Source organism: Haemorhous mexicanus, chromosome 17 (genome assembly GCF_027477595.1).
Source record: "Haemorhous mexicanus isolate bHaeMex1 chromosome 17, bHaeMex1.pri, whole genome shotgun sequence".
NCBI classification, from domain to species: Eukaryota; Metazoa; Chordata; class Aves; order Passeriformes; family Fringillidae; genus Haemorhous; species Haemorhous mexicanus.
The window spans coordinates 15,761,224-15,788,576 of NC_082357.1; the positions used below are offsets into that span (position 1 = coordinate 15,761,224).

General features: G+C 55.8%; 4 protein-coding genes and 1 long non-coding RNA gene across 12 annotated transcripts; 2 read left to right on the forward strand and 3 right to left on the reverse strand.

Moving 5' to 3' along the window:
- Positions 1–17: 17 nt before the first annotated feature.
- BRICD5 (BRICHOS domain containing 5) lies at positions 18–3,097 on the reverse strand (the record flags this gene model as incomplete). The annotated part of the gene is made up of 5 exons (XM_059862081.1): positions 18–515; positions 1,116–1,269; positions 2,127–2,225; positions 2,390–2,542; positions 2,945–3,097. Coding segments are annotated over 5 exons (654 nt in total), but the record flags the coding sequence as incomplete, so codon positions are not given.
- Positions 3,098–6,229: 3,132 nt separating this feature from the next.
- Positions 6,230–10,119, reverse strand: PGP (phosphoglycolate phosphatase). Its single transcript, XM_059861510.1, has 2 exons — positions 9,381–10,119; positions 6,230–8,297 (listed from the first exon to the last, which is right to left on the reverse strand). Exons 1-2 carry the CDS (start codon positions 10,117–10,119, stop codon positions 7,972–7,974), a joined length of 1,065 nt encoding a protein of 354 aa, XP_059717493.1. The 3' UTR covers positions 6,230–7,971.
- Positions 10,120–10,327: 208 nt separating this feature from the next.
- On the forward strand, positions 10,328–19,007 carry E4F1 (E4F transcription factor 1). 8 transcript variants are annotated; one of them, XR_009488597.1, is made up of 15 exons: positions 10,328–10,677; positions 11,011–11,150; positions 11,279–11,375; positions 12,006–12,211; positions 12,422–12,542; positions 12,792–12,944; positions 13,392–13,558; positions 13,867–14,094; positions 14,403–14,511; positions 15,042–15,259; positions 15,613–15,811; positions 16,674–16,834; positions 17,562–17,680; positions 17,762–18,217; positions 18,260–19,007. XR_009488597.1 is itself a non-coding variant. In XM_059861340.1 (14 exons), the coding sequence occupies exons 1-14, from the start codon at positions 10,533–10,535 to the stop codon at positions 18,123–18,125; spliced, it is 2,427 nt and encodes an 808-aa protein (XP_059717323.1). In that variant the 5' UTR covers positions 10,329–10,532; the 3' UTR covers positions 18,126–19,007. The 8 variants fall into 8 exon arrangements, 4 of the variants coding, with proteins under 4 accessions (XP_059717323.1, XP_059717324.1, XP_059717325.1 ...); XR_009488598.1 differs by having other exon boundaries at positions 18,281–19,007; XR_009488596.1 differs by having other exon boundaries at positions 10,329–10,677; positions 17,762–18,238; positions 18,281–19,007.
- On the reverse strand, positions 18,617–26,843 carry ZDHHC4 (zinc finger DHHC-type palmitoyltransferase 4). Its single transcript, XM_059861344.1, has 6 exons — positions 26,309–26,843; positions 23,524–23,597; positions 22,218–22,396; positions 22,008–22,133; positions 20,328–20,572; positions 18,617–19,803 (listed from the first exon to the last, which is right to left on the reverse strand). Exons 1-6 carry the CDS (start codon positions 26,429–26,431, stop codon positions 19,519–19,521), a joined length of 1,032 nt encoding a protein of 343 aa, XP_059717327.1. The 5' UTR covers positions 26,432–26,843; the 3' UTR covers positions 18,617–19,518.
- LOC132335138 (uncharacterized) lies at positions 19,735–25,532 on the forward strand. Its single transcript, XR_009488600.1, has 2 exons — positions 19,735–19,821; positions 19,995–25,532. It is a non-coding gene; the product is annotated as an uncharacterized LOC132335138 (long non-coding RNA).
- Positions 26,844–27,353: the final 510 nt, after the last annotated feature.

Genomic DNA, 27,353 nt, shown 5'->3' on the forward strand with positions numbered 1-27,353 from the left:
CTCTTGTCTTGGTTTGCAATCCCTTTATTCAAAGTGTTTCACAGAGTGCCTTGGAGAGCTGCTCTCCCAAAGCCAACCACCCCCAGATGTAACAACGACCACTTTGTGTTGAGCAGAGCCCGGAGCCCCAAAACTCCAGCTGCTTCCTGGGATTCCTCTGGGCCTGGCTCTCCTAATTCCTACGGACGAGGCGCAGCCCTGGAGCAGAGCTGCAGAGTCTGTGCTGACAGTGCTGAGCAGAGGCCTCCTGCTCCTCTGAACTCTCCTGATGCTGTTTCTTTAAACTCTCCTGACCTGTAGCACGGAATCAGCAGGAAGCTCTGGGGATGCTGTAGGTGTTCCCTTCCTCGTGGAAGTCAGAGGCTGTTGAGGAGTCCAGTTCAAGTGTGAGGGCAGAGAGGGCGGCCGTGGCTGCAGCACTTACTCGGGCAGGTAATAGAAGCAGATGGAGACACAGATGTTGCTGGGGAAGCAGATGTCAATGCACAGGTAGATGAGGCGCTGCCTCCCGGGTCCTGCCAAGGAGCAAGGACAGCAGTGAGAGCAATGCTTTGGTCCTGCAGCTGCAGAGTCCCCAGGGATGCTTTGGTCCTGCAGCTGCAGAGTCCCCAGGGATGCTTTGGTCCTGCAGCTGCAGAGTCCCCAGGGATGCTTTGGTCCTGCAGCTGCAGAGTCCCCAGGGATGCTTTGGTCCTGCAGCTGCAGAGTCCCTCGGGAGCTGAGCAAGGGGAAAGCCTCAGGGAATGACCTTTCTTATTCAAGCTGTAGTCAGATGGAGCAGGCTGACAGCTCAGCAGGCTGCTTTGGCCGAGGATGAAGGTGACAGGGATTAAGCAGTGATGTCTCAGGGGACAGCTCTGTGTGCTGGCTGTGCTGTGCTGCTGGGGCAGCTCTGAGCCCATCCCAGTGCCATGGCTCAGGACCCGGGGTGGGTACAAGCCAGCACTAAGGGTTGGTGAACAATGGTCTGATTTTGCACTAGAGGTCACCTGTCCCTGTCCTGGGCCTTGGCAGCCTGTCCTGGGATGCATCAGCTGCTGTGCAGCAGAGCCTGATCCTCTTAGAGGTGCTGGAAAAGCTCCTGCTTGCCCTGCCAAGGGGAGTGCCCCACTTACCGTGGCCTCTGCGCACCCAGAAGATGGAGGTGTGCTCACACAGGCCCTGCACAGCCTCCCCCAGGCCCCTGGGCTCCAGCTGCTCCCCTGCCACAATGCCCAGGAACTCCCGGTAGAACCTGGTCCGGTTGTTGGGCTGGAGCAGCTGCTCAGCCTGAAAGAAAGGTCCCTGTTGGCTCCTCCCAAGGAAGGCACTTTGTCCCCCAGCCCTGCTCTGGCTCCCAGGGCACCCCAGGAGTGGTCTGTACCCCAGCAGGTTTCTCCTGCCAGCTGCCCAGTCCCAGCTCCCAGCTGAGGCTGCCAGCTCTCATTTCCTGTCTGTGGGCTGCTGGCAACGCCAGCACTGCCAAGTTTTACTTCCATTTAGGAGCCTCAGGGCTGGGCAGGTGCTTTTCCTGCATCCCTTTTGGGAGCCTGTGTTCCTACACTTCTCTGGGAGTGAGGACTGAGGAGCCCCCAGGAGCCACTGGGGAAATGGATAGCAGATGGCAGGGGCACAAAAAAATGGGGCTTTCTGTCTTCTGGAAATGGAATCTGCCCCTTCCCAGGCATCCACTGACACTTTGTTCTGAGGGTCCTTGTACATGATTGCCTCCAACTTCCTTCCCTGGCAGTTGGTAACAAACCCCCTTTGTTTTTCCTCCCCCAGATTTTTGAGCAGGTAACAGAATCCAGTGGGAGCGGGTCCTGCAGGAGCCCTGCTATTCACCTCCATGGGACACATCCCCCTGCCCCAGGCTGCTTCCCACAGGAATCAGGGCATGGATACAGCCAGGAGCTGCTGCTCAGAGCTGGTTGAGCCCAGCCTGGGGGCACAGCTCTGCTCCTGTGAGCAATGAATCCCCCAGAGCAGGGGCTGCCACTGCTCCCCCGGGCTGGGAGAGCCCTGCCCTGGCTGCTTGGCTGTGGAGAGTCACCCCTGCAAATCCACACAGGGACAACACTCAGTGACCCCGTGCAAAGCTCAGTCCATCCCCCAGCTGTCCCGGGAATGCTGCAGCAGCTGCTCACGCTGTGCTCAGAGGTGTTGAGAGCTGTCTGCAGGTCCCAGGGCTCCATCCTCCTCAGGTAGCAGGCTCGCTGCTCCAGCGGCTTGTAGCACACGTAGCCCTGTGGACAGATGTGCCCCTTGGAGCAAGCAGCACACGCCCACCCCTGTCCCAGGAAAGCCCTGAAGTGGCCATTCTCCTTTGCCCTGCTCTGAGTTCGTGACCAAAGGTGCAGAGGAAGGCAGCAAACAGGAGCTGAGGGGGCAGGGGTGCCCCAGCACTCACGTTCCTGCTGTCGTACAGCACCACGGCGCTCAGGTTGCTCTGCGAGGTGATGTAGTAGGTGACAGTGCTCCTGGCCTTGTCCACCACGGCTGTCTGGTTCCTCAGCGGGTCCTGCTGGCCCTGGAGTGTCACTCGGAGGAGCTGGGAGCCAGCCTGGGCACGAGGAGTGGGAGGGCAGCACCCACCACCAGCTGCCCCGTGCCTGTGGGCAGCATCTCCCCCCAACACCCCCAGCTGGCCCTGTGCTGGCCCCTGCTCCGGGCTGATTCACTGGAGAGGAGCAGGCTCTGACCCACGGGAAGGATGATCCACGACTCCATCCTCACCCCCAGTGCCTCTCGTGCCAAAGGCAGCAGGTGCTGCAGGAAAGGGCCAGGGGACCCCCAGCCCTGCCTGCAGCCTGCCAGCACCTCCCTGCCCCACCTGCACCTTCCTGCACTGGCCAGGGACTGATCCAGCCAGACTCAGCCCAGAGCTCAGCCCACCCACCCCTCCTGGGAGCTGCTTCCACACAGCCCAGGGCTGCAGCTGCCAGCCCAGATCAGGATCCCTTACCTGGGCAGAGCTGGGGGAGAAGCTGAGAACCCCCAGGACACTGACACCAACAACAGCAAAAAACAACAAGGCAACGGACAAGATGATCCAGAAGGTCCTGGAGGGAGCTGGGAAGTGTGCTGTGGCCCTCCTGTCCTGGGAGCCAGGCAAAAGAAGGAGGAACAGGAGTTAAAATTGACCCTTCTGCCAATTCTTCTTCATCAAACAAGTTTCCAGCTGATGACACAAACCCTTGTGCAGACTGGTTGGAGTGCAGAGCTGCTGAACAATTGCAGAACCTGGAATAACCCCACACGGCTGGAATTCCAGATCCAGCATCCTGGTACCCAGTCCTGCCACAGCCAGGAAAGCTGCAAAGCCCCAGGGCAGGGCTGGAGCAGCAGCTTTCCAGACACAGGGAATAACAAATTAAATTATTGTGGTTTACAGCAGAAATCCCCAGCAGGACAGTCAGCCTTGGAATCAGACCCTGTGTGGAGTGATCCTGCTTCTGTCCCCTCCCTGTGCTGGGCTGTGCTGGATTGTCTTGCTGAATTGTTCTCCATGAGACCAAGGAAAAGAGCTTGGCAGCGCTGTGACATTTCTATTGGCTCTATTAATTTACTTTAATTCTTATACTGAAGCAATTAAATTTAACTTCATGGCACATAATGGGATTTTTACAAAGCAGAAAATGTGCTTTCAATAATCTCAAACACAGCCCACATTTAAAAAATAACCTGTTTCTCAATCCTCTGAAGGACAGAGAAATTCAATCCATGCCCAGGATTACATGTGCTCCAGCTGCACAAGGATGGGCTCATCCAGCCTTGGGACAGTTATGGATCTTTATTGGAAACAGGGAACTCCCAGATTTATTCCCTGAGAAAAGCAGTGAGTTAAAACTGCACCTATCTGAAATCCTATCAATTCCAGCAGAGCAGAGCCCCAGCCCTGCACTAACTGGCAGAATTTCAATAACCAATGGAATTCCCTCCAGTGGGAAAGGTGCAGATAAAGAACTCCAGCAGCTCCCATCCCGAGCAGCCTGGCCGTGGCTCCTCTGCCCTGGAACCCGACCAGTTCATCCCAGGTAAGCCCAGGCACCTCCAAGGCACCTCAACCCAAGTGACAGCAGCTCCTGGCAGGAGCTGGGCTGGGGGTGCTGGGGATCAACAGAACCCTCCCAGGATCCGTGGGAATGGCAGGAACTCTGCCCCCTCGGAGGGGGATCAGGCAAGCACAGAGCAGCACTGCAGGGGCAGGGAATACTCGCTGGAGGAACAGGGAATACTCAGGGATACTCACTGCAGGACTGGGAATGCTCAGGAATACTCACTGGTGGAACAGGGAATACTCACTGCAGGACTGGGAATGCTCAGGAATACTCACTGGTGGAACAGGGAATGCTCAGGAATACTCACTGGTGGAACAGGGAATGCTCAGGGATACTCACTGCAGGACAGGGAATGCTCAGGAATACTCACTGCAGGACTGGGAATGCTCAGGAATACTCACTGGTGGAACAGGGAATACTCAGGGATACTCACTGCAGGACTGGGAATGCTCAGGAATACTCACTGCAGGACAGGGAATGCTCAGGAATACTCACTGCAGGACAGGGAATGCTCAGGAATACTCACTGCAGGACAGGGAATGCTCAGGAATACTCACTGCAGGACTGGGAATGCTCAGGAATACTCACTGCAGGACAGGGAATGCTCAGGAATACTCACTGGTGGAACAGGGAATGCTCAGCAATACTCACTGCAGGACAGGGAATGCTCAGGAATACTGCAGGACAGGGAATGCTCAGGAATACTCACTGCAGGACTGGGAATGCTCAGGAATACTTACTGGTGGAACAAGGAATGCTCAGGAATACTCACTGGTGGAACAGGGAATGCTCAGGAATACTCACTACAGGACAGGGAATACTCACTGCAGGACAGGGAATGCTCAGGAATACTCACTACAGGACAGGGAATACTCACTGCAGGACAGGGAATACTCAGGGATACTCACTGCAGGACAGGGAATGGTCAGGAATACTCACTGCAGGACAGGGCATACTCACTGGTGGAACAGGGAATGCTCAGGAATACTCACTGCAGGACAGGGAATGCTCAGGAATACTCACTGCAGGACAGGGAATGCTCAGGAATACTGCAGGACTGGGAATGCTCAGGAATACTCACTGCAGGGGCAGCACGGCCGGCACCGTCCCCTCCTTCCATCCTCCACTTCAGGCAAGGACCGGGCTGCTGCCGCTCTGCCTCCTGCCCACGCTCAGGCTGGGCATGGTCCCGTCTCCAGGCACACCTGGGGAACCTGAGCGTGTGTCCGTGGGCCATAAATACCTGTCCCCGTAAATAGCTGTCCCTGGCAGCCAGGGGCTCCGCGGGACGGGAAACCTGAGGCGGGAGCGGGAGCTGAGCGCTGCTGTCAGTGCCCGGCGCGGCTCTTCCTGCTCAGCCCCAGGACGGGCAGGAGCCACAATCGCGGCCTTTGTGTGCCCCGGGGCTGGCACGGCCCAGCACGGGGCCAGGTGAGGCTCTTTGAGAGATCAAATGCCCAGAGGACAGTGGCAGGCTGCCCTTGCGGCAGCGGCAATTCCCACATTTCAACGGGAGCTCCGTGGGCTGGAGCCAGGTGCTGATCCCGCTGTCCCTGGGCTGCAGACACACAGACACACCTGTGCCACCCTGGGAGGAAAAGGGAAAAGGGCTGTGCCACAAAGTCACTGCCACAGCCTGCACTGCTCACACTGTCACCCATGTCCTGAGAACCTGAGTGCCCAGATCCTGAGCAGCCCAGGAGCCCCCAGAACATTCCAGACCTGCCAGCCAGACATAACCAAGGTGTGGAGGAAGAGCCAAGAATTCCTTCATGTGATGTCTATCCAGGGAAGATGCAGGTTTTGGACATTTTCCTATCATGCACAGCCCAGGGCTGAACAAACTGGGTGATGGGAGTCCACAAGAAAGAAGGAGAGGGACTTTGGCCAAGGGGCAGGGCAGGGCAAAGGGGAATGCCAGGGGGTTAGATTAGGTGTTGGAAAGAAATCCTTCCCTGGGAGGGTGGGCAGGCCCTGGCACAGGTGCCCAGAGCAGCTGTGGCTGTCCCTGGATCCCTGGCAGTGCCCAAGGCCAGGCTGGACAGGGCTGGGAGCACCTGGGACAGTGGGAGGTGTCCCTGCCATGGCAGGGGTGGCCCTGGGTGGGCTTTGAGGTCCTTTCCCAACCCATCCCTGACCCCCAAGATTCCCAACACACAGCTCAGGAGACCAGACCACACAGACAATGCTGGGGAGAGCAGGTTTGAGAGTTTAATGGGAATTCAAGTAGAGGATTAAGAACTGTTTGGAAGTCAGAACAGAGATTTGAAGCACGACTGACACTGCCACCAGCACATTCCAGCACCCCTGAGCCCAGGCAATGGCTCCCTTGCCAGCAAGAGCCCTGAGGGATGCTGGACTCTCTCCTGGCCTTTTCCTGACACAAAAAGCACCAGAAACAGAGACTGAATCCAAACCCACACTGCTACATCAGACACGACCTGCAGTGAGTCCATAATGTCCATCTTCATGTTACCCAGAGCGAGGGTAAGCTCTGCCTCTGGGACTTGGCAGAAGAGATTATCCACGCTTCCTTCCACAACTCCACATTACAAACAAACAGCCTTCCAGAGGGTCAGCCAGTGCTCTGGGACACCGAGACCCTCTGGACTGCAGGGTTATTGCTGTGCAAAGAAGGTGACAAGTTACCAGGCAGGAAATGGCATCAGCACTGCCCGAGCTCCTCAGCTGGACAGGAAGGAAAACCAGTGCTTAAACTGAACTGTAGGTCTGGAATCTATGCAATAAAAGCGAGTTATTTGCATATATAATTTTCAATTAATTCTGTAATGCAAAAGCTTTCACTGTGGGATTCAGGCAGCACAAAAACCACCCTGTGGTGAGCCCCTCATTGCCCAACCCCACCTGGAGATCAAACAGAATCATCCCTGAGCAAGCCAGCACTCCTCACCACCCAGCGTGCCCGGCGCCCGCCGGCACACGCGGAAGATCTGAACCTCAGGGATGGGAAGGAAGCACGAGCTCTTGTCACACACAGCCAGAGCCACAGGGCTCCCTGTGGACAGCTGTCCTGGGCACTACATCCATCCACGGACTGAGCAGGAACTGGGATTGTGCAGCTAAAGCCAAGGCAAGTGGCTCGCTGATGCTGAGGGAAGTGCAGGAGCTCGGTACACATCGATCCAGGGATTCCTGGGAAGCAGCAGGAATGAGGGACAGTCCTGCGTGGCTACAGACTCTCTGCATTACCAAATGCAATGGTTCAGGAGAATTAAATCAGTGCTAAGTACATTCCTCTCATCCTCCCTCCTGGGAAACAAGATATATTATCATAGACTCTATTTATAATTTAAATATATTCTAACTTTATGCTCAGGGAGTGCCTGTGTGTACACGTGCTATACACACTCTCGACCTTGGACAGACACTGTGTGCAGCAGGCAAGGTCTGGAGTTGTGTGGGATCATCCCAGTCTGCATCACAAGTGCAATGTGCAGTGGTCAAACGAAGGAGATGTGACCTGACGTGGGGCTGTGCCCCTCAACAGGGCCCCAGCTGGGAAAAAGAGTCAGCCAAGGGCAAACACCAGCTCCACAAGTGTTTCCAACCACAACCAGAGCTACTGCACATCCCAAGAGTCGTTTCCCTGAACAGACCGGGCTGAGCCATGGCCCAGCCTGGCCAGGACATGATCCTTCCCCTCAGATCAACCAGCTCCCCCTCCCCAGCCCAGCCCAGAGGAGCTGTGCCATGGAGCACCACCAGCACTGGATCGATGCACGATAACTAAACCCAGCCCCAAGCCCAGCCCCTGTAATGCCCCCTTTGTTCAAAGTGCATTTCAGACTGAGATGTAAACAGAATCATACCGAGAGGACAGAGAGGAGACAAGCGAAGGGTTCTAACCCCGGGGAGTATCTAGTGCGTACGTTACTGTCACGGGCTGCTGCCCGGGGCTGCCCCGGGCCCGTTACTGCCCCAGAGCCGGGAGCAGGTCGGCGATGCTGTCGACGTAGTAGTCGGGGACCAGGCTGTGCCTGGCGGGACAGCCGCTCTCCTGGTGGCCCCGCACCTCGTCCAGCGCCGTCACCCCGGTCAGGGTGAGCAGCGTGGTGAGGCCGCAGCTGTTGCCCATCAGGATGTCCGTGTCCAGCCGGTCCCCCACCATGATGGTGCGGGCAGGGTCCACCTGGAACTCTTGGGCCACGCAGTCGAACATGAAGCGGTTGGGCTTGCCCACGATGAACGCCTCGCGTTGCGCCGCCGTCTCCACGGCCTTCACCAGGCAGCCCGTCCCTGGGGAAACAGGCAGAGGGGTTAGGGACACCAGAGTGTCCAGGGTTAGGGACAGCAGAGTGTCCAGGGCCTTCATCAGGCATCCCAGCCTTCACCAGGCATCCCATCCCTGGGGAAACAGGCAGAGGGGTTAGGGACAGGCAGAGTATCCATGGCCTTCATCAGGCATCCCAGCCTTCACCAGGCAGCCCATCCCTGGGGAAACAGGCAGAGGGGTTAGGGACAGGCAGAGTATCCACGGCCTTCACCAGGCATCCCATCCCTGGGGAAACAGGCAGAGGCGTTAGGGACACCAGAGTGTCCAGGGTTAGGGACAGGTAGGGTGTCCAGAGTTAGGGACAACAGAGCGTCCATGGCCTTCACCAGGCAGCCCGGCCCTGGGGAAACAGGCAGAGGGGTTAGGGACAACAGAGTGTCCAGGGCCTTCACCAGACATCCCATTCCTGTGGGAACAGGCAGAGGGATTAGGGACAGGCAGAGTGTCCAGGGCCTTCACCAGGCATCCCATTCCCATGGGAACAGGCAGAGGGATTAGGGGCAAAAGGCTCTTGGTGCCCACACAAGAAAGGACAAACCCGCTCAGGACACTGGGAATGGATGCCTCAGCTTTACAGGCAGAGGGACAGGGGAGGTGGTATTTAAAGCCTGCCAGGAGGTGGGAATTCCACCCCGCAGCGACAAAAGGGAACTTCTATTCGCAAGTAAAGGATCAATAAGGATTCTCTCTCTTTCGGGGGTGCTGTGGAGGAAAGGGTCCGGGACACCCAGGCTGCCTCAAAGAATCCCAGGATAGCTGAAGGGGACCTCTGGAGATCATCCAGTCCAACCCCCCTACAAGGCAGGGCCACCTGGATTAGGTGACACAGGAACGTGCCAAGGCGAGTCTGGAACATCTCCAGAGACAGAGACTCCATGACCTCCCCGGGCAGCTGCTCCAGGGCTCTGCCACTCCCCGGGGAAAAGGCTCTTCCTGAGGCTGAGGTGGAACTTCTTGTGTTTTATCAACACAACACCGAGCCGCAGAGCAGAGCACGGAGACCGCCCAGCCCCGGGACCACCCGCTCCACCCCCGGCCCCGCGCACCGGGGATGCCGGCGCCGCCCTCGAGCGGCAGCCGGTGGTCGCGGTTGGTGCCGACCAGGAGGCACTCGGGGCCGCCGCGCAGGAGGTACCGCAGCGCCTGGCACAGCTTGGCGTAGCTGAAGTGCTCGTCGAAGCCCACGAGCACGGCGCGCACGGCGGGCTCCAGCGGCGCCTGCACCCAGTCGGCGGGCGCGGGGCCGGGCAGGGCGGCGGGCCCGGGCCCGAGGTGCGGGATGCCCACGGCCTCCAGCTCGGCGGCCAGCGCGGCGCTGCCCAGCACGTAGGCGGCGGCGCCGGGCGGCAGCGCCTGCCGCAGGTAGCGGGCGGCGCAGAAGGCCGAGCTGAAGATGTGCCGGGGCTCGGCGGGCGGGAAGCCGAGGCGCCGCAGCTTCTCGGTGTAGGCCGCGCGCGTCCGCCCGCTGTTGTTGGTCACGTAGCACAGCCGCTTGCCCGCCGCCGCCAGCCGGCCCAGCGCCGCCGCCGCGCCGCTCACGGCCGCCTCGCCCCGCCACAGGACGCCGTCGCAGTCGAAGAGCAGCGTGTCGGCGTCGGCGAGCACGGCCCGCGCCGCCTCGCCCTCCAGCCGCCGGCAGCGCCGCGGGCCGCCCGCCGCCATCGCGTCCGCCATGGCCGCGCCGCCGCGCCCGAGCGCCCCGCCAGCCCCATTGGCCGCACCGCCCCCCGCGCCCGCCGCCCGCGCCTCCCCATTGGCCGCGCTCCGCACGGACCGCGTCCCCATTGGGCGGCGCTGCCGGCGGCCACGCCCGCCCCGCCGGGAGCCGGCGCCCGGTGTCCCCCCCGTCCTCCCGCGCGTCGCCGCCGATGGCGCCGGGCGCGCCGCGCTCTCATTGGCCGCCCGACGCGACGGCCCGCCCTCCGCGCGCTGCTATTGGCCAGGGCGCCCCGGCGCTCGTTCGGTAACGCGTTAGGCAACTCCGCGGTAACTCGTCGGGAACTGCCCGGGCTCCGCTCCGCTGGGGCTCGGGGCCCGGCGGTCACCGGGGGCAGCAGAGGGACCGTGCTGCGACACCGCCCGCCGGCGCCCGGAACCCCCGCGCGGCGGGCGCGTTCCCCGCCGAGCCCCGTCCCGTTGTTATGACGACACGGCCGTAAAGCCGCCATCTTGCGGCGCGTTGCGACACGGGGGCCGCGATGGCAACGGGCGCGGGGCCGGCGGCGCTTACGGCAGGAGCGGCCGGGCCGGGCCGGGGCGCGGCCGCCGCGGGCTCCGGGTCCCCCGCGCCCCTCGCGCCCCCCGCCGCCCTCATCGGCCTCCCGCCGCCCTTCGGCGAGCAAGGTACCACCCTCAAGGGGTCCCGGCCGGCCCTGCCAGGCCTGGGGGCGGCGCGGCCCGGTGGGTGAGGGGGCCGGGCCGGTGCCGCCAGCGGGGCGGGAGGCGGCGGGGTCTCCGTGTGCCTCGGCCGGGATCGCCCCGCTCCCCTCCAGCATCCCCCGGGCGGAGCGGCGGGGCCGGGTGTGTGCCGGTGCCGGGGGAGGCTGGGGAGCTGCTCGGGACGGGATCCCGGGGGCAGGGAGCGGGGAGTACACCGACCGCCCGGTCCCTCGGCCCTGAGCCCGGCCGTGGGCCGTATCCCGTGTGCCGGCCCCGCTGACGGCTCTTTCCCCGCAGACGAGGATGACGTGCACAAGTGCGGGCGCTGCCAGACGGAGTTCAGCTCCCTGCAGGAGTTCGTGCAGCACAAGCTGCAGAAGGGCTGCCAGCGCCCTCCCGACGCGCTCGCCGGGCTCCTCGGCCACGAAGGACAAAAGGTGACAGCGGCTTCTCCCAGCCGGGGCTGGAAATAATTAGGATGCAACGGTCTGTTGGGTTGGAGGGCAGGGAGCAGCGTGCTCAGACCAGCAGGACCTGCCTGCTGAAAGGTGCTCTGTGCCAGCAGGTGGTTCCTGCTGTCGAGGAGTCCATCACTGTTGCTCACATTGTTGTTGAAGCATCTTCCATAGCAGAGGAGATCAGCAATGCCTCGGCCATCGTAGGTGAGCTCTGGGGTGCCTTGGCACCCCCAAGGGAGTCTGGTACCTGTTCCCTCAACTGTGACCTCTTCTGATGGCTTTGGGTTGTGGTTGGGTGGGTGTCACCTCTGTGTCACTGGGATTTGGGGCTGTTCCTGCAGAGCTTTGGGAGGCAGCCCTGGGCCAGGTCTGCAATCCTCTCCCATCAGGGTCATGGAATAGTCATGGGATGGGTTGGGTTGGGAGGGACCCTGAAGCCCACCCAGTGCCACCCCTGCCATGGCAGGGACACCTTCCACCATCCCAGGCTGCTCCCAGCCCTGTCCAGCCTGGCCTGGGACACTGCCAGGGATCCAGGGGCAGCCACAGCTGCTCTGGGCACCTGTGCCAGGGCCTGCCCACCCTCACAGGGAACAATTCCTTAGCAATATATATTCTAAACCTACCCTCCTTCAGCTCAATTAATACAAATTAGATGTTAAACTCTGTTCCAGAAGTGCCCATTTTATGCTGCCATAAAATTGAGAAGATTGCAAAGACTCGAGTGGCAGGTTTAAAATATCTTTTCTCCATCTTCGTGCATGAGATGCTGAGACAGTAGATGATGGATTGTTGTCCTGTAAAGAAGCCAACTGTGTCCCCACCTTTTCCCAGGCAGTGGGCACATCAAAGAGGTCATTGTAGCAGGGGACCATGTGTTTGAGAACCCGAATGGCCACGTGGATGGGGAGGTCAGTGAGGAGCAGGGCAGCCCCGAGGAGCAGGAGCAGGACATTTCCAGCGAGCTGATCAAGGTCAAGCTGCAGGTGAACAAGGAGGGCCGATACGTGTGTGAGCTGTGCCAGAAGACATTTAAAACTGTGAGTATCCCCTCTGGGTGTGGGTTAGGGAGCCTTCTAGGCTGGCTGTGAACTAGGAGCTCCCAAGACTCAGTAGCAGCGTGCTTTACTGCCTGCCACACTTCCCAGAGGGAAGTTCTTCCTTCACAAGGAGCCTTGTTGTTCTTTACAGCTAAAATGTAAAATCTTTAAACTATTTGGAACGTCTCTTAAAGGAAGTTCTTTCCCTAGGCCAGCATCCTCAAAGCTCACATGATCACTCACAGCAGCAGGAAGGACTATGAGTGTAAACTCTGTGGGACTTCCTTTAGGACAAAGGGGTCTCTGATCCGACACCATCGGCGGCACACGGGTAAGAGTTCTCCCAAATAAGAGCTCCTTGTTACTGGAGCTGTCTGTGGTTATCCATTTGCCTTCCAGTGGAATTCCTTCCTGCTTCCCATGTTTTGCTGAGACCATTGAGCTCCTCAGCATTTGGGGTGCTGGGAGGCAGTGGAAGGTTCTGGGATAGGCACAGTCATGTGCTGTCCAGCCTGTCACACAGAGCTGATCCTGGCAGTGCTGGCTTTAACATGGTTGTTTTGATTCTTGTCATTTCCAGATGAAAGACCTTACAAATGCAAGAAATGTGGGAAAAGCTTCCGGGAATCGGGAGCTTTGACTCGGCACCTTAAATCTCTGACACCTTGCACTGAAAAAATCCGCTTCAACATGACCAAAGAAATAGTTGTCAGCAAAGATGATCTGCCATCAGGTCAGTGATGCTGCCAGGACCTGCCTTCTGCCTGATAAAGCCAAACCCTCACAGCACTTGGAACAGAAATTCCTTCTGGCACAGGTTGCCCAGAGCAGCTGTGGCTGCCCCATCCCTGGCAGTGTCCAAGGCCAGATTGGTAGGTGTCCCTGCCCATGGCAGGGGGTGGAACTGCATGACCTGTAAGATCCCTTCCAACCCAAACTATTCCCTGATTCTTATTTATGACAAGAAGTATTCCCATGGTTTTAAAATTATATTTTTTATGCCAGAAAAAAGTAATTTATAGAGCAAAGCTATTACCTCAAAACCGGGTGTGAATTCAGAGATGTTTGAGGATCTGGTACAAAGGTGGTGTTAACAGGCACCTTGTGCTCTAAGGCAGCTGTTTTAGGGCTCAGGGAGTTGCTGAGGGGTGCATTTCCCCACGTGGTTCATCCCTTGCAGGACCCTGCAGCTCCAACACAGACACAGTGTCCTCCATAGCGAGCGAAACCATCGAGGCCTCCCCTGTCATTCACCTCGTGACAGATGCAAAAGGCAACGTGCTCCATGAGGTCCATGTCCAGATGCAGGAACTTCCCGTGGTGGATGCAAAACCCCTGGAGGCAGATGTGAGTGCTCTTTGCCTCAAACACCCTCTGTGTGTTTTACACAAAGAACGTTTCACCTCAGAGCAGAGGTGTCTTGGGTACTGACAGTAAATCTGAGTGTGGAATGAAGGGCTTCCTTTGGTTGGTTTCCCTCTGGGCTTGTCATCCCTTGGGTTGTCAGAGTACAGATCCAGCTCATCCTCCTGCTCAGCCCAAGGTATCCCCTGGTTGATCTTTCAACCCTGTAGCACAGCACTGGACACCCAGAGAGAGTGTTGCTGTAGAACATTGTGGGTTTGCTGTGCCCAACTTCCTCCTTGTTCCTGCAGCAGCCGCATCCCGAGGAGCTGCCCTGCGAGGGGGAGGTGAACAGTGAGAACCTGCTGAGGCAGGCCATGAGGAACTCGGGGATTGTCATCGAGAGAGTGGCTGTGGAGGAGGTGCAGAAGCCAGATGAACCTGCGGCAGCTGCTCCAGAAGAGCTGGAGAACAAAGGGGTGGAAGTAGAAGAGGAGCCGTGTGGGGAGCAGTGTGCTAAACTGGAAGGAGCAGAGTCTGTATGTTTGTATTCCATCCACAGATTAATTTTGTAACCTCCCTTGTCTGTATTTGGTTGTGGGCAGCCCTGTTGTCCTCATGGGTCTGCCTGTGCCTGTGGCTTTGTGTCAGGTTTTAGAGTTACATCGTGCAGGTGTGATTTAAGGGAAATGTTCCTTCACACACGTGCTGTCTCTTTTCACAACAGAGATCTCTTTCCTGTCAAAGCTGGAGTGTTTAATTGGGAACTTGGGTAGCAATCCTAACTGAACACACCAGTTAGGTGTGTCTAAAAAAAGAAAAAGCAGTTTTCCCATTTTCTCTCTAGCAGACACCTGCAGAAAGAACCAACGGGTACAAACGTTACATTTGCTCTCACTGTAATGAAGCCTTCAATGAAGCTGCTGCCCTGGAAAGTCACAGCAAGAGTCACACAGGTAAAGGGCTGCTGGGGCTGCTGTGTGACACGAGCTGTGGCTCAGTGACCTCAGCTGGGTACAGCTCCTCTGATGGGGAGAGACTGTGCGAGCTGGGCCTGGTCAGTGTGGAGAAGGGAAGGCTGAGAGGGGATCCCATCAATCCACACAAATCCCTCCCAGGGGTGTCAGAGGACGGTGCCAGACTCTGTTCAGTGACAGGATGAGGAGCAGTGCCCAGAAACTAAAACACAAGTTCCATGTTGACACGAGGAAGAACCTCTTTGCAACGAGGGTGGCAGAGCCCTGAACACGTCCCTGTGTCACTTGCTCCAGGTGACCCTGCCTGGGCACCGGGGCTGGACTGCATGATCACCAGAGGTCCCTTCCCACCCCAGCTATTTTGGGGTTCTGTGAAAGCCCACACACATGCTTGACAAGACAATTCCTCCCCTTCTCCAGGTTGCTTTTTGTGACAATTCAGTTACACCTGTACCAAGTGCTGCAGCTTGCCCTGGATCGACCACCCCTTTTTCTCCCTGTCCCTCTAGAGTACAAACCTTTCAAGTGCGAGGAGTGTGGCAAGGAGTTCACCAAGGGCTACCTGCTGAAGAAGCACCAGGAGGTGCACGTGAACGAGCGGCGGTTCCGCTGCGGGGAGTGTGGCAAGCTCTACAAGACCATTGCCCACGTGAAGGGGCACCGGCGCGTGCACTCGGACGAGCGGCCCTACGCCTGCCCCAAGTGCGGCAAGCGCTACAAGACAAAGGTGGGCCCCCCTCAGCAAACCTCCTCACTGGCCTCCCCAGAGCCAGGCTCTGCTGGTGATCGCAGGGCTCCCAGGACGAGGGAAGAGATGAGAATCTTGACTCCGTGTTTCAGAATTCTCCTCTCCAGCCCACTGTGAGGGGAGGGGGAGAGGGGGAGCAAGTGAGTGTCTCATGGTTTGGAGAGTCACGGTGTGAGCACTGACTTGGGAAGTACCATTCCTAAACCACCACCCCAGAAAATCCTCCTCGTGTCTTATAAAAGACGTTTAGTTCCACCCTGGCAGCAAAACCCCACGTCCATGAGTTGGCCGTGTCCTTTCTGAGCCCTTGCCTTGCCTCCCTGTGCGTGCAGAACGCCCAGCAGGTGCATTTCCGTACCCACCTGGAGGACAAGCCCTACGTGTGCCAGTTCTGCAGCCGGGGGTTCCGGGAGAAGGGCTCCCTGGTGCGCCACATCCGCCACCACACCGGCGAGAAACCCTTCAAGTGCTACAAGTGCGGGCGCGGCTTCGCCGAGCACGGCACCCTCAACAGGCACCTCAAAACCAAAGGTGAGCAGGGCTCGCAGCTGGGCAGGCTGGGAATGGTGCTGAGGGTGGATCTCAGCAACTGACAGAACCAGAGGACACAGTCTCCAGCTGCACCAAGGGAAATACAGGATGGGTATTAAGAAAAAGTTTTTTACAGAAAGGAATGGAATGGTCTGCCCGGGAGGTGGTGGAGTCACCATCCCTGGGTGTGTTTAAAACAAGCCTGGATGTGGCACTGCGTGCCAGGGTTTAGTTGAGGTGTTAGGGCTGGGTTGGACTCGATCTTGAAGGTCTCTTCCAACCTGGTCATTCTGTGAATTCTATGAATTCTGTGGATCTGATGACCCACACTGAAGTGGGCATGTTCTGGGAAGGAAATGTCTGGGTGAAATTTTCACCAATTATCTGGTTTGGTGGGATTAGTTGCACTGGGCTTGCTGCTCCTTTAGCTCCTAAGGCAGGGATTTCCAGACTTCTTCAGGTAGTGCTGATGGTGTTATTCCAAAGGAATGATTCAAGTTTACTGGAGGAAAAAAAGGACTTTTGTAGGAGATACTGAGATGTATCAGCAGAAAAGATCAATGATTTAAAATATACCCAAATTCTTCCTGTATGTTCTTCACACATGGCTTGGAAACCCTGAGTGGTTTTACCACCTGGAATTTACCCATGTGGTGTTTGGAATTGCACTAGAGAGCTGCTCTGCTCCTGATGTCACAGGGACTTTCCTGGGCTGTTCCTTCGCTTGTCCTGGTGGGCCAGGAGCCCCTCAAGTGGCACTGGTCACTCATCCATGGCATGCCCTTGCTGGTGCTGCATAGCACCTTCCAGCTGCTACTGGAGATGGACACAAAAACGGATGTTTTTCTGGACTTCCATGCAGGTGGCTGCCTCCTTGCTATGAAGGAGGTGGAAGAAGTGATAGTGTCAGAGGAGAGTCAGTCTGCTGACAACTTGGCAGCCACGGTCCTTTCGGAAGATCCACACACGGTTCTGGTGGAGTTTTCCTCAGTGGTGGCAGACACCCAGGAGTACATCATCGAGGTGAGAAGGGGCAGCCAGCCCGCTCACTGGGAACTGAGCACAGGCTTTGGTCAGGAAAAACTCTGCAGTTGTTCACGTTCCTGCTCCAGGCTTTTGGGAGAGGGTAAAACAGGCTCTGCCCTGCCTGCATGGCCCCAGGAGCCAGTGGGATCAGCCTTGTTTGGAAGGAAGGCACTTGGAGCTTCCCCACCCTCCCAAAGTGCTATGTGTACCAGGAGGCTGAGCCTGAGAACTTCTGACCACACCAGATTTTAGGTCCTCACAAGCTTGCTTCAGCTTCCCCTCCTATTTTCTCCCATTTCTATTTATTTTACTTTGTCCCAGATAATCTCTGTTGTTTCTAACAGAGGCTGCCAAAAGCAATGAATTCTGCATTTCACTTTCTCCCCTCTGTCACACAGAGCCAGTTCTCATCCCAGCAGGGTAACACAGCTCAGTTATTGAGTGCTGCTGTAGTTCTTCTCCAGTAGGAGGAAAATCTGCTGTGTGGCCAAATCCTGCTGAGGGAGGACATTCTCCTTCAGTTATTTGTGAACATTGTGCATTCATTTTAAGTAGTTCCTGATAATGGGATTGGGAAGGAATGTCAAGGAGTTGTCTTTGGAGTAGCTAGTGCATGTGAGGGGAGCACAAAGACTTGCGTAAAAAATCTTAGTGAATTATATCTTGGTGATAAAATTCTTTTTATAAGAACCTAAAAAGAGAATAATCTTATTTTGTCTTCCAGACTTCTACCGAAGACATGGAGACCAGTGAAGCTACTGAAATAATAGAGGGAACAAGACACGAGGTAAAGCAGTCCTTTGGTGACAGGAGGGGTGACACATTCCAGACTCTGTTCCTGGGGTGAGCAGCTGCAGCAGCTCCTGTCGCTGCCCCAGGGGTTGGCAGGCCCCTCTGGCAGTAAATGCAGCAGCATCAGTGCAGCCCTGTCCCCTGGCAGGTGGACAGCCACATCATGAAGGTGGTGCAGCAGATCGTGAACCAGGCCAGCTCGGGCCACCAGATCATCGTGCAGAACGTCACCGTGGCCGAGGGCGCGGCGGCCGCCGACGCCGCCGACACCATCACCATCGCCACGCCCGAGAGCCTCACCGAGCAGGTGGCCATGACCCTGGCCTCGGCCATCGGCGACGGCGCCGTGCTGGCCACCGACGGCGGCCTGGCCGCGCAGGAGGCCACCGTCACCATGGTGGCCTCCGAGGACATCGAGATCATGGAGCACGCCGGCGAGTTCGTGATCGCCGCCGCGCAGGAGGGCGACGTGGAGGTGCAGACCGTGATCGTGTGAGGGATGGGAGCTGCACACCTGGGCACTGGGGCTGCTCACAGGGCAGGGAATGCTCTTGGCATAGTGCAGGGCCCCAGAAGGGGAGAGTGCAGGTCTAAAACGGGACAGGACAGGTCTGAAACGGGACAGGACAGGTCTGAAACGGGACAGGACAGGTCTAAAACGGGACAGGACAGGTCTAAAACGGGACAGGACAGGTCTAAAACGGGATAGGACAGGTCTGAAACAGGATAGGCCTGAAATGGCATAGGACAGGTCTAAAACGGGATAGGACAGGGCAGGCCCGAGGTGTTCTCAGTCTAAAACCAATACCAGGAGTTAAACCCTTGGCCTGGTCACACTGAGGAGACTGACAGGTCACAAGTGGCACTCAGTATTCTGTACAGCAGCCTCGAATTAAGGAAGATCCTTTGGGAATCAGCCCACTCTGCCCGCCACTGGGAGAGCAGTGGTCTGGTTTTTAAAAGGATTCAGAAAGTGTAGCAAGTATGTGGGGTCTCACACGGGATTATTTAAATATATGCATTTAAAACAAGTTGAGAAAACCAAACCTAAGGAGTTGTGGTGTGTGTTGAGCACCACTGAAACACTCTCATGCCTTTAACCTCACTCCTTCAGGCCTCCCAAGGCACGGTACTGCAGTATTTCTCTTTTCTTTGGTATCCTGCACAAGTAGCCTTATGTACTGGTCTATGAATGCATCATTGTACCCTGCAATGCCAGCCAGGCTGCTCTGAGAGCCAGCCTGGGGGCTGGAAAGCCATATTGTATAGGAATTTGGTTTTTTTAAACCATATATGGATTTTTAATTGCATATTGTACAGATTTGGCATGTAAATAAATACATTTTTAAAAATAAAATTATTTAAAGTTCTTACTACATTTTTTTTCCAATTTCTCTTCTATTATACTCAAACAGAAGAATTTCTGGAAGGAGAGGTGAACAGGGACACTTTAATTGCCTCCCTGAAGTTAGTGCTCCAAAGCTGCAGTAGGACATAGTTTCTGCAGGTAAGATCCTGCCAGAAATCATTCTTTCAGCTAAATACACACAACCTGTTGTAGTCATTGTTAACAGTCATGGGTTAATTGTTTCCCAAAGAAAGATACAAAACGATGCTGCTTCCTCAGAATTCACAGGAGCTCTGTGTTAGCCCTTCCCAGAGAGAAAGATTCACTTTGGGAAGATGGCCCAAACCCCTGTGTTCAGGGGCCAGGACTGAGCTGGCCCTGGGTCTCACTGGGGGAGGGAGTTCAAATGATGCTCTGCTGGGGCACCAGTAAGTGAATTCTGCAGTAATCTTGTTCCACAGTCTGCCTGGGGCAGCCAAGCCCACTGCTGAAATAAAGTCTTAGAAAACATTTAAAAACACCCAGAGAAACAAGAATATCTTCATGTTTTCTTCTTCCTTTCCAAGATGGTAGGAGGGTTAAAGATTTCCTTTAAATTCCTCCAGATCCCTTTGGAATAAATGTTTTTGTAGACGAGGGGTCTGTCACGAGGCTGCGAGGGGAGATGGGGGGAGCCCCCAGATCTTCGGGATTTGCACCATTCGTTGGTGGTTTGGTTGGTGAGGGCCAAATACAGACTGAAGGAGCAATATCCCCCCAGGACCAGTGTGAGCAGGATGACAAACCCCAGCATGAAGACAATCCTAGGGAAAGTCAAGAAAAGGTGCTGCAGAGAAAGAGAGAAGTAAGTTAAAATGTGGGAGGGTTGGATCCCATGGGCACTGCACAGCCCCAGCTGGAATGCACATCCATGTGCAGGTGGAACTGTATCTGCATTCTGGGGGGGTGTCCTGCTTTAACACCTCCACAAGGGTGCCTCAGGGACTCTTAGCTGTTTCCTAAACTTTCCTACATCAGCTAATCACTGGAATGGAGATTCCTGCTCTATGAACCAGATCTGCTGAGCGACAGATCCTGGAGAGGGGAACCTGTAGGATGGGAAGTGCTGCGAGAAAAACCCATTTCTCAGGTATTCAGCAGTGGCAGTTTTCTAAATCTAGTTTTACGTATAAAACAGCTGAAACCCTGCAGTCTGTCCCCAAAGCCTGCAGTCTGTCCCCAAAGCCTGCAGTCTGTCCCCAAAGCCTGCAGTCTGTCCCCAGAGCCTGCAGTCTGTCCCTGTGCTGGGGGAACAGGACGCGGTTCCTGACAGCAGAGCGCGAGCCGGAGCGTCGCACAGCACGGACTGACCTGAACGAGGAGGGGGATCTCCACGGGCTGCTCCTGTCCCTGGGCATCCAGGTAGGTGCCGTGCATGATGTTGGAGAGCAGCAGCACCTGGATGAGGAAGGCAGCTGTGACAGCAGCCACGGCGCCGGCGGTGGCCGTCAGGGACAGCAGGTACAGCAGGAACAGGCCCGCGTTGCCAGCCCCGATGCAGTTGTTCACCCACACACAGTGGTGGTCAAAGCGATGCACACACGTCCTGCAGACACCTCCAGGAGGCAGGGGCAAAACAAGAGCCTTGGTGTGGGAATCCAAATTCCTCTGACTGCCCTGGAGGGCTCCAGCCCCTGCCTGGGGGCTCAGCAGCCTGGCACAGAGCCCAAGACCCCTGTGCCTTGGATTTTGACCCATGGAGCAAATCACCACCTTGGATTTTGACCCATGGAGCAAATCACCACCTTGGATTTTGACCCATGGAGCAAATCACCACCTTTCTATGAAGAATTACAAGTCAAGAAAGTTTAAGTAGAATAATAGTCAGTTTGTCACGGGGTGAAAAATAGATTTTTGAGGTTTTTAGAATGGGGGCTCGGGGTCCCAAGATGGAGGGATTTGGGTGTAGACTGTCCTTCTTCCTCCTTCTTCTGAGCCTCCATGTTCTGGGTGATGGTGGCACTTCTGCTTTGGTTTAAGGGAGAAGCTCACTGTCTAACATAGCTGACAGGTACTGGGAAGTGATGGTAAATAATGTACAGGTAGTTTTTAGTATAAAAAGGTAACACCAGTGTGCCTCAAGCCGACCTGCCAGACAGACCTATGGCAGGTTGGAGAAAGAATGTTGCAGGTAAGAAATTATAAACAACCTTGAGGACGAGAACAGAAGAATCCTGACTCCTTCTTTGACTGCTGGGCTGGGAAAAAGAGGCTTGCACGTATCTCAGAGTCACTCTGACCAGCAGAGATTCTGAGATCTTGGCACTTCATTTTTAAATAAGCAGATTGATCTTTAGGTGTTTTTTATGCTGAAAATATGTGGGAGTTGCAGTCAGGGTTCAGCTGGCAGCTTTTGAGGCAAATAAATTCATCTGTGCATCCTAAGAAAAACAACATATTCCATTTCCTCTTTAATTCATCAAGACTGCAGCTCCAGGTTTGTCTGACAGTACTGCCTGGCAAAGCACCTGCAAGGCAGAGATTGGAGCTCCCACCTTTATTTTAGATGACAAAAAGAGGTGGTGGACTTCTCATCCCTGGCAGTGTTCCAGGTTGGGCTGGCAGGGCTTGGAGCACCCTGGGCTCGTGGAAGGTGTCCCTGCCCTGGCAGGGGCTGATGTGAGATGGGCTTTAGAGATCCCTCCCAGCCCAAGCCACGACAGGGCTCTGTGACTATGAAACAGAGAATCCTGATCTGAGGTCCTGACAGCTGATAACTTCTCATTTATAATTCCAACTCCTCACAAGCTCAGCTATTCCTGACCCTGAATTACCCCTCAGAACTGGCAATTTCTGCGAGAAGAAACAGCACCCAAGCAGCTCCAGGGATGGGCAAGTGCAGCTGTGACCTGGGACCCCAGGAACACAAACACAGCCCTGTGAGCACTCAGCTGGTAACAGAACAGCTGTAGTGGGAACTGCAGCTCCTGGGGGAGAAATCCTTTGGGAAGCTCTTACTGCCATGGTAATCAAGGAATTTCAGATCCTTACTGCAGTGCTTGGACCTGGCTGGTTTCTCCACGCTGCACGTGGGACACACGAGGCCTCTCTGGAACAACACCCCATCGTAGGCATAGACCTTAGCCAGGGATGCAGCATTGGATTTCGTCACTGTACCTGCCAGAGAGACAGGAAAAAGAACTAAAAAATGGGATCTGTGGCACTGTTTTCTGTTGTCAAAGAGCGTGGGTGTGATCTCACCAGGGTTGGCCCGGGAGCAGAGCAGGAAGCAGCCCAGGTTGCCAGCCAGCAGCAGGTAGGGCAGGAGCAGCAGGAGGAGGTGGAACTGCAGCTCCCAGCAGTACACAAACACCTCCCAGGTGTACTCCCCAAACACTGCAGCCTGCAGGGCCACGTGCAGGACCACAAACAAACAGCTCCTGCCAAGGAAAGGGGACAGTCTGTTTAACACTCAGCATCCTGATTAACAGGTCAAGTACACTCAGAGGTGATCAAAGACTTTCCAAATGCAAGGAGACACCTCTTTTGGGTTTTCAGGCCAGCTTGGATTGCATATTAATAGTGTTTTCTCCATCCACTGGCTTCTCCTTCTCTTCTTCCCACATATACTCCTTTAAATATGTCAGCTAAATTCCCTGCTTTATTCACATGTACTTTGGATTTTTCCCCCTGTCAGTACAAAGGCTTATAATCACTTGCTGCTGACAAAATATGCCACAGCAATAGGCCACAAAACATTCTGCCAGAAGATATTTGCTACTCTGAAAGCAAAGAAAATAATCTTTTCAACTCTGCAATAAGAGAACCAGCTGCTAGGAAATAAGGGTGGCAGGAGGGCACCCTTAAATAAATAACTGGGCAGTGAGCAGCAGTTGCAGAGTATGTGGAGATTCCCAGTGCCCCCAGCACCTCTGACAGTGCCACCTCTCTGTCTCAGGCTGTGTTTGAGCAGAGGATCAGCAGAACAGGCACAAAACCACCCCAGCACTCTCCACACAGCTGCAGATTTACAGCCCTGAAGTCACTGTCACAGTGAGCTGCTGTCCCCAGAGAAAAGGTATTTAAATCCTTCCTGAGGCACCAGAGTTTCCAGACACACAAAATGCACCTGAATGCAGCAGGCTGCTGTGCAGCTTCCCCCTCAGCCCCCGGGACACCCAGGCTGCTGGACTGACACTGATGGGATTTGAGGGAGAGGCTGGAGACAGAGTCTGTCTGACTCCACCTGCAGCTGCCAGAGAGGCTCTGGTAATTCCTCTGGGGATGCAGGATCCCACCAGTGTGACCAACATCTGTTACTGAGCCACATTATCTTCATTTGTCAATATGTTCCAACATTTCAGGGCTCCACCCTCCAAACAACCAGCAGGGAAGGCAGAGACAGCAGCGTGGCAAACCTCCAAGGGAATCTGGAACCCCTGACAGGCATTCCAAACGGAGACAGGATTCCTGAGGATAACACCAGAGCTCTGCTGGCGGCAGGAGATCCCAACAGTCACCAGAAATCAGAGTAGAAACGAATGCCAAAGGCATGAAAGTGCAATACCTTGTGTGGAAGAGCCTGTGCAGTGCCTGCTGTGCCACCCTCTGCAGCTGCCTGGGGATCACCAGTGACAGCACCTGAGGAAATGAAGCTCTGGGTCACCTGGCCAGCACTGCTGCCTCGGGGCAAGCTCAGATTTAAGTACAAGTCCCTCTTCCCTCAGCTCTGGACCTGCACAGCCCCAGCACTGGGGAGGAGGCTCCTTTTCAGGAGCTTCTCACCACAGAATCAAAGGTGGGAGAGACCTTCAAGACCATGAAGTCCAGCCATGACACACAGAATCACAGAAGGCTGGACAAGCCCTGCCAGCTCCTGGAGTCCAAGCTGTGCCAAATCCCACCCTGTCCCAGCCCAGAGCTCTGAGTGCCACCTCCAGTCCTTCCTTGGACACCTCCAGGGATGGGGACCCCAAACCTCCCATGCCTGAGCCCCCTCTCCATGAAGAAGGAAGAGAGGCAGGAATACTGCTGGGATTCCACAGGGGACTGAGGTTCCACACTCCTGGGAGCCCCCCAGGCCCAAACAAACATATCTGGGTTAATGTGTGAAAGTTCTAAGGAGCTTAGGGGGGCCTGGGGTGGGGCTGGCTTAAGCAGGGGATAGACCTGAGCAATTCCCCAGCTACAATATGCTCCATCAGCCCATCTGACAGATCGGGGGGAGATAAGCAAAGGGAGAAAGCTTGTGGCCTCCAGAAAAGAGAGGGGGGAAAAAAGAGCCAGCCAAAGCCCCAGAAATGCAGTTTGTGCAGCTCCAGCCCATGGCTCCATGTCCAATTGCCCCTTCCAGCACAGCTGAAGGAGGAGCTGCCCCTGCTCAGAGGGACTCCCCCAGGCAGGGCTGTGCCTGAGGAACTGTCTGCTCAGAGCTGACAGATCCCTACAGGAGGAATTGTCTGGCAGATCCCTGCAGGAGGAATTGTCTGCTCAGAGCTGGCAGATCCCTGCAGGAGGAATTGTCTGGCAGATCCCTACAGGAGGAATTGTCTGGCAGATCCCTGCAGGAGGAATTGTCTGCTCTGAGCTGGCAGATCCCTACAGGAGGAGTTGTCTGGCAGATCCCTGCAGGAGGAACTGTCTGCTCTGAGCTGAGAGATCCCTACAGGGGGAATGGTCTGGCAGATCCCTGCAGGAGGAATTGTCTGCTCTGAGCTGAGAGATCCCTACAGGGGGAATGGTCTGGCAGATCCCTACAGGAGGAATTGTCTGGCAGATCCCTACAGGAGGAATTGTCTGCTCTGAGCTGACAGATCCCTACAGGAGGAATTGTCTGGCAGATCCCTGCAGGAGGAATTGTCTGCTCTGAGCTGGCAGGTCTCTATAGCAACACAGCAATCAGAGAGGCTGCACCTATTTCTAGCTGACACGGAGGGAAAATATGCAGCGAGAGCTTCTTGCCTCAGATGTGAAAGACCAGGAGGCAAAAAGCATATGTGGAGCTGAGAAGATGCTAAATATTTTGGTGAGAACTGGTGCGTCTCAGCTCGGTGGATTGAGGGAGGAGTGTTTGCAAAAAGAAGGTTTTTTCCAAGTGTGCTGTAAGAGGAAACACAACCCAGCAGAAAAGAACCTGCAGGAAACCTCAGCACTCTGCAGGCTAAAGCCAAGTGCCCTCAGCTGCTCCTCCATGGCCCCTGCAGGTCCTTCACCACCCCGTGTCCATCCCTGGGTGCTCTCTAAGAGCTTCAGACCCTTCTGATTTTCTGGGGTTTGCATTGTATTGCTCCTTATAATCTCTTACCTTCTATTGTGACCTTACATTTAGCATTGCCTGTATTTATATCCCAGGTAAAACATGGATTATATTCACGTGTATTTATTTCCCAGGCACAAGTATTGATTGGATTCCTCCAGACAGTGGCTTCACACCACAGCAGTAATTTAATTGCTGCTGTTTAGACACTTCATAGCAGCAGCCATTAAGATATGGGGGGAAAAAATCAATTTCTCTGCACAGTGTGTCTATAAACCAAAAGGAAGCATAATACCAGTAATAAAAAAAGTCTGTCTGAACTCCTGTGAGCAGCATTAAACATAATTTACAATTTAAGTGATAATTTTCTTATCCTTAACCTTCCAGAAATATTACAGCTTTTTTTTTTCCTTTTCATTCAGACACAGCCCAACAGACAGAAAAATGAACTGGTGCTTTCCCAATTCCCCGTTTTTACAATAAAATGCCAATTCTTAATCCTCTTTTAAAGCTCTTCATTCCTGCTTCTTTCTTAGAGAACAGGAGCCTGCAGCATTAGTACACACATTAAAGAGCTTTCCTCAAATATCTGCCACCACTTACAATTCTCTTCCTATTTTAATCCTCAAACCTCCCCCACCTTTTTCTCTTGATGACAGCAGCAACCCCACAAAACTGCAAATCCCTGGGGCCCGATTCTTATTTAATTTTTCCAGGTTGTGTTGTGGTGTTAGTGAAGAAGGCACTTCTGGCATGGTGAGAAGCTCCACCCTCACCCCAGACAGGCACAGGCAGGGACAGGAGCTGCAAGAGCCAAACGATTTTCACTCCCTGCTCGGGCAGGATTTAACCATCTCAAAGGAAGTGTATTTCTACTTCCTATCTCACTTCCTTGAGAGCAGGCATTAAAACAGGATGGAATCTATTCTCACTCTGACCACACACACCAGCTTTTGTTGGTTTTTTTTTTTGCTTTTTTTGAGAACAAATATAGCAGTTGCACTCATTTTAGCACCACGAAGCAGGGCAGGTGACCAGCAGGGGAGCAGCTCATTCCCCTGAAGCTCATTCCCTGCCTGGAAGCGCAGCGCCGTACCTGGCTGGCCCTGGTGATGCTCCTGGTGAGGAAGCTCTCCTTCCTTGCCGAGCAGAGGCACAGCAGGGCAGCGAGGGCGAGCACGGAGCACAGGTACACCAGGAAGAGCGTCAGGAAGTCCATGCTGAGCCCTGCAATGGGAAGGAGCGGCTGTTGGACCGCAGCGTGCCAGTCCTGCGGCAGAGCCGGGCATTCCCCGAGCCCAGGGATGGAGCAGCCCCGCCAGCAGCACCCAGCGCTGAGGGCAGTGCTTTACCTACCTCTGCGAGGGCAGAAACACACAATCCCCAAATCCCAAAAGGCTGCAAAAAGCCTCCCAGCCCATGGGGTCCCAGCTGTGCCCCATGCCCACCTCGTCCCCAGCCCAGAGCTCTGAGTGCCACCTCCAGGTGACACCTGCAGGGATGGGCACTCCAACCCTCCCCGGGCAGTGCCAAGGCCTGAGCACCCTTTCCATGGGGAAATTCCTGCTGTGCCCACCCTGAGCTCGCCTGAGGCCGTTCCCTCTGCTCCTGTCCCTGTTCCCTGGAGCACAGCCCGACCCCCCGGCTGTCCCCTCCTGGCAGGAGCTGTGCAGAGCCACAAATTCCCCCTGATCCCCCTTTTCTCCAGGCTGAGCCCCTTCCCAGCCCCCTCAGGAATCCCCCAGGCCCTGCCCAGCCCCGTTCCCTTCCCTGGCCGCGCTCCAGCCCCGGGGGACGCGGGGGTCACCGGGGGCCAGCCCGGAGCAGCCGCCGCCCGGCGGAAGCGGCGCCGCTCGGGGCTGGCGGCGCTTCCAGCGCCCTCCGGCGCCCCGGCGGGGAACGGGGACAGCACGGCCCGTGCCGCGGCGCCGAGGAGAGATAAAGCCGTAAAACCATCCGTGAAATCAGCCGGCGAGCCCCGGCGCTGCCGCGGTCCCGGGCAGGTCGGTCCCGTGCGAGCCCCGCGCCGATGATGCGCTGCCTCCGTCCTCCCGCAGCGCGGCCGCCGCTGCTCTCGCCCGTCCTGTGCCATTCCCCAGCCATCGCCAGAAATTCCTGCAGGCTTGTGGCCTTTGGTGAAG